The 15,925-nt window shown below is 36.9% G+C and overlaps 1 protein-coding gene across 3 annotated transcripts in view; it reads left to right on the top strand.

Moving 5' to 3' along the window:
• PRTFDC1 (phosphoribosyl transferase domain containing 1) overlaps positions 1 to 15,925 on the top strand; it is a 50,600-nt gene that overhangs the window by 21,339 nt on the left and 13,336 nt on the right. For 2 of the 3 annotated variants that reach the window (XM_068404728.1, XM_068404727.1), the window contains exon 4: positions 7,760 to 7,825. The exons of the other annotated variant lie outside the window; for it this stretch is intronic. In XM_068404728.1, coding sequence (XP_068260829.1) covers positions 7,760 to 7,825 — 66 coding nt within the window. The remainder of the gene's footprint in view (positions 1 to 7,759; positions 7,826 to 15,925) is intronic. 3 annotated transcript variants of the gene reach the window in all.

Below are 15,925 nucleotides of genomic sequence, written 5' to 3'. Positions count from 1 at the left end.
AAAATGTTCTTTATTTGAAAATATTTGAAATAGCTTTATTCTGTATATCTACAAAACTTATTAATAGGTGGAAATACAGTGTTGAACACATGCTTCCAGCAAAATAAAAGAGTGTAAAGATCTTACAGCTTTTAATGTTTGCCCCTAGCAGGTATGTTCTTAATTGTAGGCGTAATCTGTATTGACCTGTGTTAACTGCATTAACATTGCATGTGAGTTCACCTTTGTTCAAGGCTGAGAGTACACACAAGACAGGTCTATTCCAAATGCCTTGACCAGGAAGGGAAAAGCTTCAATGGCAGTTTATGCTTCCTTAGATACCAGAGAATTTCCATGGAAGCAACTCCTATAGGGGATGAATTTTCTAGTATCTGTTTCAAGATACCTTACCTTCTTTGGATTAAATATAGAGAAGGCAGGCAGGAGTCCTGGTACACAAGAAATTACTCAATGTGTGAACAGTGAACAATCCAAGTTATTAAGATTAATAACTTACTGTTGCCCTGAGAGCTGTTTAAGCTGAATGATCTGCCTTGCTTTTACAGCAGGGAAGAAACATGCACATGTGTTACCACAGGTCAGCTGATAAGGAGTATCTTGCTGTCAGTAAGTTCGTTGTTTGTGTTTCTCTGTCCAAAGCCAACTTCCTCATTGCAGAACTCTGGCCTTCCCTGGAACTGGATAGACTAGCCTGAATTTGAAGCACTTCCAAACGTGTGCAATGGAGGTTTTCTTGTTAAGGAGTAACAACAAGGAAGAAAAAGAATAAAAAATAAGTGAAATCTTCAAATTAGTTATACTGGAGATCTAACAATAGAGAGGTAAAATAAGTCTTACACTGTAGTAACTGGAGGTCAGATAGATATACCTATACCAGTTTAAAATTTACTCTCTCAGGTTATGCTGGCAATAGCAATAAGACAGATGTCCGCCCATCATCTTCAGTGGTGTGATTACTAAGCAGCTCAGGAAGGCATCGTAGCCTCTACTTTAAAGCTAACACAAAACCGTCGGTGCTTCAGTGCAAATGTACCTTTACTGTCCCTGTGGGATAGGTGATGTTCTCACAGTGGGTGTATGCCAGTTTACTGTATTTGATTTCCAGTTGGTTCAGCATTGTTGGCTTGTTTGCAAGGTATTCAGAGCACCTCCTACAAATATATCAGTGACCTGGCACTTGATTATTTTGAATGTGGGTGTGCCCCGGAGGTTGCAGTCTGCCCTTTGGTATACATTTGATTCTGGGGAAGGGAAGGCATGCTTTCCAGTCTTTACTGGGAAGCGATCCATATCATTCCCAGTCATTTGCACAAGTCTCCAGCTTAACAGTACTTACTAGCTGTCATCTGAATATTGCTACTTAAGCCTGGATAGTCCTTCTAGTTGCCTGCTATGAAAACCATGACAGTCTGCGTTCTGACCTGCACTCTTGAGGTCCTTTGTTCTTAGCTGTTGTTCTTTAGAGAAGAAACACAAAACTGTATCAATTCAAGTGTATGTTGCTTGGAAGTACAGCATCTTATGTATTACCACTCCAGGGATGTTCTTCTTACTTCTGCTGATATACTGAGGATAATTTCAAAGCCTGTACTTTATATGTCAATTTGACTTTGCCTAGTAGTCAAAACAGGGTAACAGATGATGTAGATACCATACTGACACTTTCCTGACCAACATATTCATATATTGAAGTACTTCTCAGGAGGCATGCTGCAAAGCAAGTAAGTTTCATACTAGGGTGTCAGCATCCAAACTGGAACATCAAAATTTTCATTTTAATTATTATGTTCATGACCGAAATGGTAGAACATGGTCATGTAGCAAAAGATATTATAATTATTGAACAGTATATAATTTCAAAGCAGAAGTCTTTATAATTGCAGATATATCTATCTAAACTCTGCCAATACTTGCAATTACTTTCTGCAATGCTATTTTTTTTTAAATGTAAAAAGCTTGGTTATATTATGAATCAGTTTGCTGCAGCTAAGTCACATAGGAGTGATAATTTTCTATTTAAAAGTTGTGTGACAGACATTGCTACTGTGGTTTCATTTTTGAAATATATTATTAACTGGAAAGTAATTTCTTGTCATATCTGCTCTGCTTTCATCTGAGCATTATCTTTTTTCTCAACTGGAAAACGTTATCTGTAATATGTGTTAATTTGTATGCCAGAGCATACAGTTCTGCTTGGGTTTTCTATCATTTTCAGTTTCTCTTGCAGCAGTGTATTGTAACCATGTGTCTGAAAACATATCCATTTCATAAGTCAATTGTGTCCATGTGATGTTTCAAAGTCTCAGCTTTTCTTTACTGTATGAACTACCAATAATTTTGTTCAAATCCTCGTCATTCATTACCTTGGTAATTGTCATCTCCTCTTTGGCTTTAATACAATCCACCTTGTTCCCTCAGTGCCATTCAAAATGCAGCTGTTCAGATCACCTTCAAAGTTACTGTTAGTGTAGCCCACCCAGATGCTATCCTTCCTCCAGTATCAAATGCAAGTTACTGTTTTATTGAGGCTCGTTAAGACTCCATTCTTGATGACCATGAACCCCACACACATGAAATCCAATTGTTTTATTATTCAGCGGGTAAACCGTATAGGTAAATATACATTTCTGCTCCAAGAAGTTTAGAGTGTAGAGCCCTATTAATCATCCAGTGTAATGTTTTGCAAAAAATCTGCAAAGACTGGTTGTTAATATTTTTTTTGTGACTAAGTTGGAAGAGATATTAGACTGGTTGTTTCTTCTGAAATCTCCTCAAATATATTTCACCTAGATTAAAATGAAACCTTTGAGTAAACATGCAAGCAAATTATCCTCGAGTGGTACTGAGGGGAATTGTATTAAACATTTGTGTGAGACAGAGCCTAAGTGGATAGTTTAGGACGTTACTAATGGAAAATAGTCAAGATAATTGCTTCTTATGCACCTGTGGTAAATGAGATTGAAAATAATTTCTTTCTGAGTGCTCATTGAGGTTTTTAAGAAGAAAGTATTGATCTCATCTCTGAAGCTGGGATTCATCTCACCTAACTTCAGATTTCTCACAGTTAAATGTCTAGGTGTAAGTTATTTGCTGTAGATTTCCCATATGGTGAAACAGGTCATGTACGTGATCTATCTTGTTTTCTCCATTGATTATGAAGGGAGCCCAGGATGCATAGATTTATATGTCTTAACTTTCAGATACCTAAATTACGATCAGAGTAATCCTGTCTTTAATGAAGACATTCAAGGTCTTGAGTCACCCTATGACAACAGAAGCAACATAGATCACATGCAGTTAATGACAGTCTTAATGGAAAATAAAAAGGTGAGGCCAAAGTAAATGTAGAGACTGAACTCTACTCCACTTTAGTGGACATGTCGCACTAAACCTATTGGTGAAGAGTACTTGACTCTTGCTTTTCAAGCACTGCCAATTGTGGGTATTAGTCAGAAACCCCACATGCAGTAATTCTGACCTAACCATTTCACTTGGCCATTAGGGAAGGATAAGGAAAACCTTAGAGATGCTCTGTATTGAACAGCTTGAAGTTCCAAGGGACAACTGAAAGTGATGGTCTGTCAATCCCTTCTTTTTTGGTCAAAACCTTCCTGGAAAACCCAGTTGTAGGAGATGGGATGATGGTGCAAAGTGAGAGAGCTGTCCTCATCGGACTCCTCAGGTTGGTGGATCTGCTGTGTCACCCAAGCGGCAGAAAGCAAACTAGAACAGGTCGGGTGGTCACGTCACATCCTTCTCTGTTAAGAGTTTCCCTGATGAATTTGGTGAGAAAAAGGTAATCACATTTTTCCCAAGAAATTCCATATGAACTGTGCAGACTATAGTAATTAAATGTGTGATAATGACCTGGTGTCCATATTTCATAATTTAGTTATGCATTTAAACTGTTAGGTTAGAGCTACTTTTTTGCCATGATTAAAGAATCTTTGTTTCATTGAGCCCAGTATTAATGTACTCCAGATTCAGTTTCTTTAGAAGAGTTACAGATGTTCACAGTTTGGTGCAATTTTCAGATGAGCAATGCTGTTTATAATAAATTTTCCTGAGACCACCCAACTCATTTCACTTGTAACTTGAACTATGTCCAAGTGTTGATCTCAGGAGATTTAAGAGAGATGTATAATTTGGTGCCCCACGCAGTTCAAAAGACATGACTTAGTATAGGTGGAATTTAAATTTCTATACTTCCAATCAACATAGAAAGTCAAAGTTTCATCTTGCATGCCAGGGGAAATAGAGGTGGAAATAGCAACATTCTTGCTTTCATTCATCGAGGATTCATAGGATCTGAAGATGTGTATTGACAAGGTCTGAATGAAGTAAAATTATAAAACAAAGATGAACAGATGAAAAAGCACAACATAGCAAGCAAAAACAAAGAAACTGAGATTTATCCTGGAAAATGCAGATTTATTACACACAGAAAAAAATCAGAAATGCAGTATTAAATATAGCTTGGGATGCGACAAAATGCATCATGTCTTGTTAGAAACAGCTGCAATAAATTTTGTGCTGCATTAACCAAAACACAGAGTGATTTTCATATGTCTCTTTCTGGGACATTATATTTAGTGTCAAGCATTTAACAGCAAAAATAGCGTTGATAGGGTTTAGGGATGTTAGGAAGCAAGTATTGAGGAACTTTGGGAGATGGAAAGCGAACCTTTCATTCGTGTCTCTGAATTTATAAGAAGTCCTGGAGACTCAATCATATCAGTTTTGTCAAGGTATGGAACAATTCCCGAAGGAAAGAAAAGCATGAATGACTCTGAATGACTTGAGACCATGAAAATTAAACAAACGGTTCTGAATTGACAGTAATTGGTACTGAATGAAACAGTACCATTTTTTCCTTTCCTGACATTTATTGTACTTTATACTTAACATTTAGTGCGGTGTTATTTTGAGCTTATAAACTGAGAACTCAGAAAAAAAGCACTGAGAGATTCCTATGGCAACCATAGTGTGCACATTATCTATATGAACATTATGATTATGGTAATGTGACATCGTGGTATTGAGTATTGCTGTTTGGCAGGTATGTATTTTACAATATAAATTAATTGGTGAATGTAGAGATAGTTATAAATGGCATTAAAATCAATGATCTGGAATTTTTCTTGCAATAGAATTGCTCTACTGCATGATGCAAGTAGTTTCTTTATATTTCTTGAAAGCACCTTGGCTGGAGGGTTCTGAGCTGCATTTTTCTACATGGTTTCTAGGCACAGTGAATACTCAGCCCTGTCCTCTGACAGCGATTGTTCTTCAGTCAAAACACGAGGATTTTCATAATTGTGTGCAGTTATGTCACAACAGCCAATGTGTCAATACGCAGATTGACGGGATGCTCCGATCCCCCGGCTCTCAATGGCGTTTGTGTTTGCTTAACTGCTTGCCAGCAAGGAAGATGCTATTTCAGCATCTTCCTTTCAGCTGGAGCCAGAAATACCAAATGCAAAGGAAACAGTGCTGCTGTGAAAACTGCTGAAAGAGATTTTTTTTTTAGTTAAACATAAATAAATTCATTAATCATTGCACCTCACTGTTATCTTTTTTCCTCTCTCTTTTTCAACTAGCAACTAAAGGCAAACTGCCCCTTCAGTAATTCCTGTGTGTTGGCTGTTACTGAAATTCCAGTCTTTCTCATTTGGAAATGAAAAAATATTTTGTCACTGCCTTGGTTGCACATGCCATTATACATATTAGAAACTATCTGCTTTTTATAGTTTTGACCTGAATATGTCCCTGGCTTTTGAAGAGTGACCTGTCTTGCTGTACAACAAAAGACTCATGCTTTTAAGCCTGAATGTAAAACCTTCTATGATCTCCACTTTTTATTTAGTTTTAAAATAATCTTCTGAGCAATCAGTTGCTTGCTTTGTTTTTTTTCCTTCTGTTTTCCTTTACAAAAATAAGAGAAATGTTGAAACTTATATTAGAAAACATATGGAATGTAACCTTCATTCCTGCTCTAGCTCTGTTTCCCAGGAAACAAATCAGAGCAGCATGAAAAAGGATCTAAAGCTCCTAGATCCAGTGCAGAAAAGGCGAAGACAGGTCTAAAACCCATCTTTTAAGGCAATGACTGCTAAGGACCTCTTACAAAGCTGTGGTGTGAGAGTTTTTTGAGGAGTGGAGGCTGAGTAAAAGAGCCTATTGGTGGGTTTGCAGTGTGCAAACGTGGAGAAATTGTCATCTGGGCAATTCTGCAAACTTTACTTACAGTTGTTCAGGAAGGCTGTATTAATTTAGACAATCCATTCCCATGGGGACCGCGAATAGTTCCTGGGATTGTCAGATTGCTTGTGATCAAGTGCCTGAAAAGGTGCCTTGGAAGCCACGGACTTCTGCCACCTTGGCTGTGAGTGTGGGCAGATGCAGTTTTCACCTGCAGAGGCGCGCGGCTGTAACCGTGCCGCATGGCCGGCATGTGCGGGCTGCCTCTGCTGGTGCTGCTTTTTGGGGGGAGGAAGACGAGCTATAAACCCCATAGCCCAGTAAATCCTCACCTACCTTGTAAGTCCTGCTGTCCCATTATTTATTTGTGAAAAAACATATGACTTCAGAGCACTGGATTTATGGAATAAAAGCAAAGTATTCAAGTATTGCTTTTTTGTCAGCTGTTTGTAATGATAAAGCTTCCTGATGTTACTAGTAAACTATAGTGTCATGTTGTGGTACTGCAGCTATTATTAAAATTGGACTAACGTTTTCTTCCTATGTGTAGGGAGATTAGATTAGCACATGCACAATTTGGAAAAAAAAAAACCACATAAACTGTACTTAGTTTTTCTCTTACTTTCTCTGGAAAGTTCATATAGCCTGGCCATGACTGTATATTTTTTAATTTGCTATCTTCTTTAAGGCCTCTTTTGTTTTCCCTTAAAAGTAGGGCTTCTGTATGTCTTCCGCATGTGATCTTAACTTTGTGTGCTGCTTATAATGAATTTGAACTAGAGCTGGTTGAGAATTTTCCATCAGAATGAATTTAAAATAGAAATATCTGTAAAACAAATCTATCAAAAAAAAAGTTTTACTGACTTTTTTTTAAAAAATACCTTTTCTAATAGGAAAATCAAAGCATACTATTCTGTTGCATGTGGTTTGACCTGACTAGCAGTATTTTATTTTATGGAGTTGACCTCAGGGATTTTATCTTTGAGTTAATTGAAAAAGCAAAACCAAAACTCTTGAAACTGTATGGCACACTGAAACTATTCTTGATAACAAGTGATAATTTTTGCAAAACTTTTCCCTCAAAAAAAATACGGAGTGAATTGCTTCAAAAATAGCTGAGTTCTCTGTGTGAGTGACAGCTGTAAGCACATTTTGCCTGTGTTTCTAAAGACTGTTCCAAAAAAAAGAATGTGCTTACAGGTGTTTGGTCAAGGTTTGAGATGCTCCTGTCTTCCTGTTGTGAAAGGGACAAACACATCACTCAACACTTGTCATATTACGAAATAGCAAGCAGGGGAACATTATTTATTTTAAAAAGGAAGAGGCAACTTTTTCTAGTTCAGGAAAGCCTGGAGCTTGATGTTCACTTAAATACAACAAAGAGATGAGAGAAGCCACAGGAACAAGTGAGAGCGTGGTTTTGTCATACACTAATACTAACGAGCATTAGAAAATACGGGTAACCAAGACTGTGAAAGATCCAAAAAAAGTTAAAATGTTTATACTTCTATTTTATACAGTTAAATCCAATTTCAAAGTTTTGTCTTTCCTCTTTCAGAATGATCAGTCTATGCAAGATATGCAGATAATGGGAGGAGATGATCTTTCAAAGCTGACTGGGAAGGTTTGTTAATTTTAAATTTAAGAAAGAAAATACATCCACTAAAAACACTTGAGAAAAGATGTATAATTTTGCACATGGACTGTCAGGTACTAATATTGGAATCAAAGAAATTTATTGATCTCTGTTAAATTGCTGTAATGCCATTGCTTTCAGATTGCAGATGCCCAAAAACGTCAGAATGTAGCCCCTCCATCCTAGTGTAGGGATTTCCCAATAGTTATACACATATCATCAGTGAGATTGTGGGCAAAATTTGTGCTGCAGTGCGTCCCCTGAGCTTGTTTATGTCTTGGAGCCTTGTTTTTTCTTCCCTTGGTGGATGCATGGAAGCAAACTGCACGTTGAGTGTCCCTGTTGAATTCAGCACATGAGGAGTTTAATACAGTTTTGCCTACTGTACAAAGTTCAGTTGTGGAACCTTTCACTCAGATAATCAAATGGGATTTTTTTTATTTCAACATCAGGCTGCCTGTATGACTGAATTTGCTCTATGCTTGAACATTGTGGTAATGAGAGTGGTTTGAGTCAGTGAAAAGGCTATTTTCACCCAACCATGGTAATACAAAGCAGTGCGTTGAAGAGGAAGGCAGGCTGATTTCATTAGGCAAATGGTCTATGTGGAAAATGGTCAGAAATGGATTCTTTACTTATGCATTAAGTCAAAATAATACTTACCTTGTTATTTGTACTGTATGTGCAGTTACTCTTTTATTAGCTGGCACTAAACAATATCAGTTTCTTCAAAGCACTCAAATGTAGCACTAGCAAACTCATTTGTTTTGTTGTACTATAGCACTCAAGAAAAAGAAGAGAAAAACTTAACTTTAAATATTTCATTAATATTAAATAGGTCTTGATGCAACTAGAACTTCCATGAAAAAAATGCTGTTACACTCAGAATGTTTTAGTGATACGTATGTCCTCAATTTGCACTTTTAAATACTGATGCTGGGTGTTTGTTTCCAAATGATCACTAAAGTATTAATCATGTTCTTGGAAAATATTAATTCATTTGCTACTTTCTTATATTCAAACACTGGAGCTACCTGTTTTCCTATGATGATTTTGCATATGTTTCTCTACCTCACAGGCAGAACTGGCAGTGCATCTATTCATCTTACCTAACATGTCTCTTTCCCAGATAGTCCAAACACTTTCTAAGCTTCCCAGCCCAGCTCCGCTTCCCCGTCTTCTCAAATTTTCTCCATCAATGGTTTCAGTTATTAATGTATTTTCCAGATATAATCTTTCCAGTATAATTTAATTCACTGGGCAAAACATTATTTTCTTTTGCAGGACTTTAGTGTATTTGTGTGTGTCCACGTGTGTATGAGAAGGAAAATTTCGCCCCAAGTAGTTCTGCTCTTTCCAAAAGTGAAGTAAATTGTTTTGTTATACTGAAAAACCCGGTGACCTTTTTCTCATTGGCGTGGCCCTCCTGTTCCTAGGTATGGAACAGGACATAAAATTGGCTGTTGAGGGGCTAGAAGATACTTGGGGAGAAGACTGAATGGCAATATAGTTTAAGATTGCTGGGTAAGGAGGCTGGGATCTTGGGTAGGCATGAAGGGGCTGGTTCGGCAACGAAGCAGTTGCTGATCAGGAAGGGAGTCCAGTGCTGGAAGCTGGGTGTGGAGAGGCTGAAGCAGAGTGGGAAGAGAGGGCTGGGACTGCCAGGAGAGCTGACTTGCTGAAAGGGCATGTTCAGCTGTTGTTTGTATGGGTGGTTGTCTGTGGCACAGCTGATGTATGAATAATTAAATAGCATTTTCACTATAACACATGAGAATGGGGTTTCCTTAAGACTTGTTTTACTGATTGAAAAGCTGGGATGCAAAGCTTGAGCTCAAATGTTCATACTTACACATCTGAAGTTGGATATATGAAGGAGTGGCCTTATGTCCACAGATGCCAACTCCTCCATCTGTTGTTGACTTAAGCAATTAGTGCAACTATTCAGCACTTTTTACTAATCAGCCATTTGCAGACTGATTCAGATCCTCCTACAGTCAATGTAAATCTTTTCTTGAAGTGTTTTTTAGTACCTTAGTTTAGCTGCTGGCTTTTACAACTGCTGGCTTTAGTAACCATTCTAAGTCACTGAGTGAATTTGTGGAAGACTTACTGATAGAATTCAACTTCCCTGCTTTTAAGTGAGCTGGGTACTTCTTCTGCCTGCTTGGAGTACTTATTAAAAAAAACATTGTAATTATATTGAAATATTAATATGCCAGGTTAAGTCCCATTGACTTAATGATCATGGAAGGTGCTTTCAGAAGTGCCAGCATGGCTTCAGAATGTAAGTTCCATTAAGTTTCTGTGAAGTTCAAAAGCATCAATAGCATAAACAGTTTTGAAACCTGCAGGCAAAAGATTCTGAGATTTTTATCTTAAAGTGCTCTTTACTAAGTAATAATACCTGGAACCTCAGCTAGCCTATAATCTTAAATCACTTCCATGCCTTACTTATTATTGGGAAAAAAGATTACAGAGTATATTCATGCACATGCTGTTCTATAACAATGTTCTATAACAATGTTTTTTTCTGAGAAAGCTTAAAGACAGCAAAAAATTTTAAAAGCTAATTAAAAAGAGGCTGTTAAGGATAATAGCTCTTCAGAAGGAAGAATATCTCCTCTGTACTTCCCTACAATATGCTTTTGTTCATAAAAATATTATAAGCCTGGGAAAAATGTATAATCACCCAAACTATGAAAAGGAGGAATATTCTGAGAGAGGAGAGTTAGCAGGCAGACCCAAACTGTTACCTGAAGAAAATCATCCACAATTTGAAATTCTTCTTCTGTGAAGGTCACAGAGGCAAGAATGAAGATTTCCATGGTATAAATCATTAATAAAGGTACTTGAAGAATGAGTCCTGATACAGCTTAAAACTCTAATGCTTTGTAACTGTTCATTTCTATGCAAAAAAAATATAATTTCAAAATCTCTCCTTTAATGATGTAAGTGGTGAGCATAAAATTTCTCAGTAGCTGATTTCATAGTTAAGAAGCTGCTTAGTTTTCAGTTACTTTAAAGCTGAAATGCTCATCTGGGTAAAAATTATTAATGTTTGTAAAGAGGAATACATTTTGAAAATAGGGAGATAATTAATAACTGTCCAGAAAACTAGAGGCACTGTTTCAAAGCAAGATGGCTGTGAACATTTATGCAGATGAGGTGAAAGAACAAATAATGTAACCTTGTTTAGTATTACTACTCTAATCATACTGTATAATACTGTAAAAAATCATAACATATTTTAAAGTATTTGTGGCATTTAAACAAAGTAAATTTTAAACCATCTAGAAACTTCAGTAGATTCAACTGTATCAGAGTTGTGAGTTATCACTGCCATTTACCTCTTACACTTTTATGTGTGTATATTTTGTCCCCAGAGCTTTGGAGCTGGTTACGTAGTCCAAAGCCTCTACTGACAGGATTCATTCTGTATATCACTCCATATGTAGTGTGTCCTGTAACCTTTCAAAAAAGCTCCACTTTGACTTGTCTCCTTGCAAACGAGACAAGGTAGACAAAATCATAAACTTAGAGTTTATATCATTTTGCAATTAAATACTTACTTGTTACAGTTGTATAATGTATTTGATGTCAAAATTAGATCCATATATTTTTGTCATTATCACTATTTCTACGTAACATAGAATGTGAACAAAATTAATCATTCTTATTTGTTAGGTTGATAAGAACTTCTAATTAAAACAAAGCAGTTACGTAGTTAGTATGACACAATTATGGAGCCAGTGAATTTCTGATATTCCATCTGTCTGTAATATGGATCAATGCTTACATTCTTTATGAAGGACTATTCCCCTTGTTCATATTAAGTACATCTTGTTGACAGCCAGTGGTTTTGGCATTTTCAGAGAAGTGTAGAAGGTAGTAAATAGCAATCAAGAAAAAAAGGTAAGTGGATGTCTTGTATTCTCTCTGCACTTCATTGCGTTAGTTTGAGCACTCCATCACTACTCTGATGCTCTCCTAAAATGACTTATCAGCTCATATCAAAAAGAAGTTTCACTCAGAGGAAGACATCCACCATGCAGCACTCCTCACTTCCTTCTGGCAGGATTTGTGCTATGACATCTCCAAACTTCCTTTATATGTCTCACCTAAATCTATTTATCCACTGCCTACCATTTTCTTGCCCCACTTGTCATATGGGAAGCTGTTCCAGAAACATAATGCAATCTCACTTTCTTTCCTTGTGCCTCTCATTTCTTCTCTTATTTTACTGAATCATTTTCTCTGCATGTCATAGGTTCTCACAACAGTTCTGGGAGCTGTTTCTGTAGCATTCTGCTAAATATGTTAGCATTTCAGTATTTAATAAACGATACATGTGGCAGCTGTGTAACACAGTTTTATTCTCTAGATTCAAAATACATATTATCCTCTCCTTCACCATTCCAAGTTTGCTTCTCAGAGTTCAGTTGGTTCTATACGTATTATTTTTCCTCCTTCAGTATTCACTGCCTTGACTAATGTTGTACTTTCTCTCTCAATATGCATTATTTTCTGGGATAATGCCCATAAATTTGCAAGAAAAATAATGGCATTCTCTTTAGTTTATGATGTACATGAGAGACTATTTTTATGATGGTAAAGGTATAGAAAATGAACTATACAATTCCTCAGCAGTCATGTCCCCCACTCATCTCTACATCTTACTGTATTCCTATCAGATGTGTAGCTTTGCCTTTTTCATCTTTTCAAAGGTTGATTTTATGTGTCTTGAAGCATTCCACATCTTCAGTACCTCTACTTAACTGCCATCTTTAGTCACTTTTGTTGTTCTGTGTTTTTTCTTAATTAGATTTGATACTGTCTACTCTTCTGACAGTTGCCATCCTTACCTGCTTTTTCCACAGCAAAAGACACTATTTTTTTCTTCCCCAAAGTCAATCACCTTTCTTTGCACTTACTTCTTAGGTAATCCGTTCTACTGTTCATCATTATTTTCTTTTTTGTTGTTGTTGTTCTGGAGGAAGGAAAGTACAAAGAAAACTTCCCAGCCTTCCTATCCCATTTTGCACATGGGGTCTGCTCACCCACTGTCTACCTGCTTCTATGTCACGGGTGTTCATAATTCTGTTGATTTTGCCTGTGTCCAGAAAATCCTCTTCCAGTTCCAGGTGATCAGAAAATTATACTTTTTCCTTCAAGTAAGAGAATGTGATCCATTCCTGCATTACCTTTAGATTGATCATGGTAATTTGCCATACTTCTTATGCACAACAGAAGCTTGCTGTAAAGATGGCTGCAAGCAGAACACGTGCGGGTACAGCATTCAACACACTGCTCTCTAAGAACGAAATGTCAGTGAGAGCATATCATCATGCCCTTCATTATGTCCCCCACTCTGTTAACTCTTGGAGATACTGAACTAGTTTTACACACTTTTAAGTAGCTGGGGTCTATATACGTAGACTCTTAACACACTAATGAAGTTGCTCCCATCAGCAGCTGATGCTGACCAAATTGAGCGTCTAAAAAAATAATTTTTTTGAGATATGATATCTGTCCTTTCAGGAATGCCATAAGATGTGGATCAGCCCAGCAGAAAAGTACCTTTTCTAGAACCCTGTGGAAAGCTCCTACTTAGATGTGTTAGTATATGTGGATTTCATTCCTGTCCATACTGTAAAATGATTTCACTTCTAACAGCAGTCCTTGTAGCTTCCTTTGGACCTCTTCACTGAAACTCAATGCATTATTGTTTAACCTTTGTTTGCTGATGATTCTTCAGCCCTATGGCACTGCTTCTTTAAGCCTAACTTAAGTTGTCATAAAATGTCTTGTTTAGCCAGTAGTACCTGAGGTTCCCCAAATACAATACTAAGAAAGCAAGTACTGCAGGTGTGCTAAGTAAGCTGATAATCTGTTAACAATTCAGTTTGAAGAATCACATTATCAAATTATGTATTTCTGATGATGTGGAGTACACATGAAAAGAAGGTGTCTTTAGAAATAATCTAACTGAAAATGCGGACTTCTGAGTGGAAATTGAACTAAAGGGAATGAAAATACACTATTTTGTAGCCTTCCACCTCCACCCTCAAAAAAAAAGAAATAGAGATAGGTAAAAAGGGGCTGTATCTTTTTTTAGTCTTTTGTATTTTTTACGAATATGCCTTCATCTGTGGAACTGGATGTTTAATAGAACTCACCTTTTCCAGCAACTGTGTATTCATGCATACTTTATAAGCTGGTATAACCAACAATATGTTACATGTATCCCCAAATAGTTTAAGAATAGTTCTATTCAAGGAGAGAGGAAGGAACACAGGACACCAATGGGGACTTGAAGATAAAAGTATTTCCATTATTCGCAGTTTCCATGTATTTTCTCAACTTGTGAGACCACCATTACCATCATACTAAACAAGGTGAAAGGTCTGTCTAGGCTTGTGTCGTGTCTTCAGCAGCAGACAACAGGAATTTTATTAGGGAAAGGATATGTGAAACACAGCAAGAACAGAGACTTCCAAAATCCAAGTTACATCTGGACTATCATTTTGAGTACATCCAGTGCTAGAACTGTTGTACATGTCTGTGTAATCTCTTTGTAACTCCAGTTGCGCCTCTAGGATCCCACAAGATCCTATAGCAAGGAGTTTCATATTTAAGTAGCACATGAAAAAGTTCTTTCTTTTAAGCTTGCTACCTGCTTACCTTCAGTGAGCTTTACAAGACTTAGGTAAATCTGCCTTTCTGAATTGATTCCTTAAAAATTTCTGCATATCTTGCCACATTAAGGTTAATTTTCCTTTTTTTTTTTTTTCAGTACAGTTATTTGGCCTGATCACAAACAGAGCTTTGTCTAGAGATTCCTATATTTTAAGATCCAAAAGCACCATTATTCTTATCTGAACTTCTGGGTAATTTAGATTGAAGGGTCCAAAATGATAATTTCTTCACTGTGCCTACAGTTTCTCTTTTGAGCTACCAACTATTTTGATTTAAAGACTTGATGGAGAAGCCTCCATACTTCAGGCATGTTTTACCAACAGTCAGATGCTAAAATGGTGAACCTAATTTTGTCTTCTTAATTTGGATAGCTTTTTGCCTTTCACTGTTGCCTTTTTTTAATATCTTTGCCTACTAGATTGAGCAGCTTGCCATGATCAAATTTGTATTGCCATATGGTTGCATATTTGCCTATCATCCAGTTGTTACTTAAGCCTCTTTTAGATAAACTAATACATTGGGAGCCTGCTGAAAAGTACTGGCTTTCTGTAGGATGTAAGTGAGTCAAGTTTTGAAGGTAGAATTAATAACAGGAAATTAATAAGCAATTGATATAGTTGGAAGAAACAAAATTGCAAGCATGGGGATCCTCTTGGTCTGGACAGAATCAGCAAACTTCAAGCTAAGTACAGATTGGGAGAAATTCTGAATTTTAACCTAATGTGGTAACCAGACAATTTGGGAGAAAAAGTGATTGCCCTACATGATCACCTGCCCTATGACCAAAGGGGCAGATGATAAAAATGTTAAGAATTCCTCTGAGCTAAGAGAGCAAATTATCAGCTGTGGAACACTGATAAATGAGTTGAAGGTCAGCTGTAGTGGAAGGTTATAATGTGCCATAAAGCCAGTATTTATTGAGTCCATGATTTCTAGTGTATACAGCAGTTCTCAATTTTTGTTCCCAGGCTCAGCTGTTGAAGGTATTTTGTGCTCTCTTTGAGGTTGTGGGCTGCAAGGTCAAAGTTCTGTTGTGAAAAATGTTCTCCCACTGGGAACTGAGCTGTTAATTAAATAAAAGCTATTACTTCCTGCTACAAACCTTACTTCACTGTAAGGTGTTTTTTCCGGGTCTCAAATCATTCTTCTTTTCTCAGTCTTAAGTTCTTTCTGTTTTTTTAACAGCTTTTTTTAAAAAAAAAAGTGTGTGCATGCTATTCTACAGATTTTATGCTGAAATATTTAAGGAGAAAATAGCCTCTTTGTGTACCTACCTGATTTTCTTGCTGTACATGCAAGGGCTATGTTTGTCCTCTTAGCTGTAGTATTGCATTAAGTATGGTTCTTTATTTGATTACTTAAGTACAGTTTCTGCTTTCTGGGAAGTAT

The sequence above is a fragment of the Nyctibius grandis genome, chromosome 7 (assembly GCF_013368605.1).
Source record: "Nyctibius grandis isolate bNycGra1 chromosome 7, bNycGra1.pri, whole genome shotgun sequence".
Classification (NCBI taxonomy): domain Eukaryota; kingdom Metazoa; phylum Chordata; class Aves; order Nyctibiiformes; family Nyctibiidae; genus Nyctibius; species Nyctibius grandis.
This window is presented reverse-complemented; position numbering and strand designations above follow the sequence as displayed.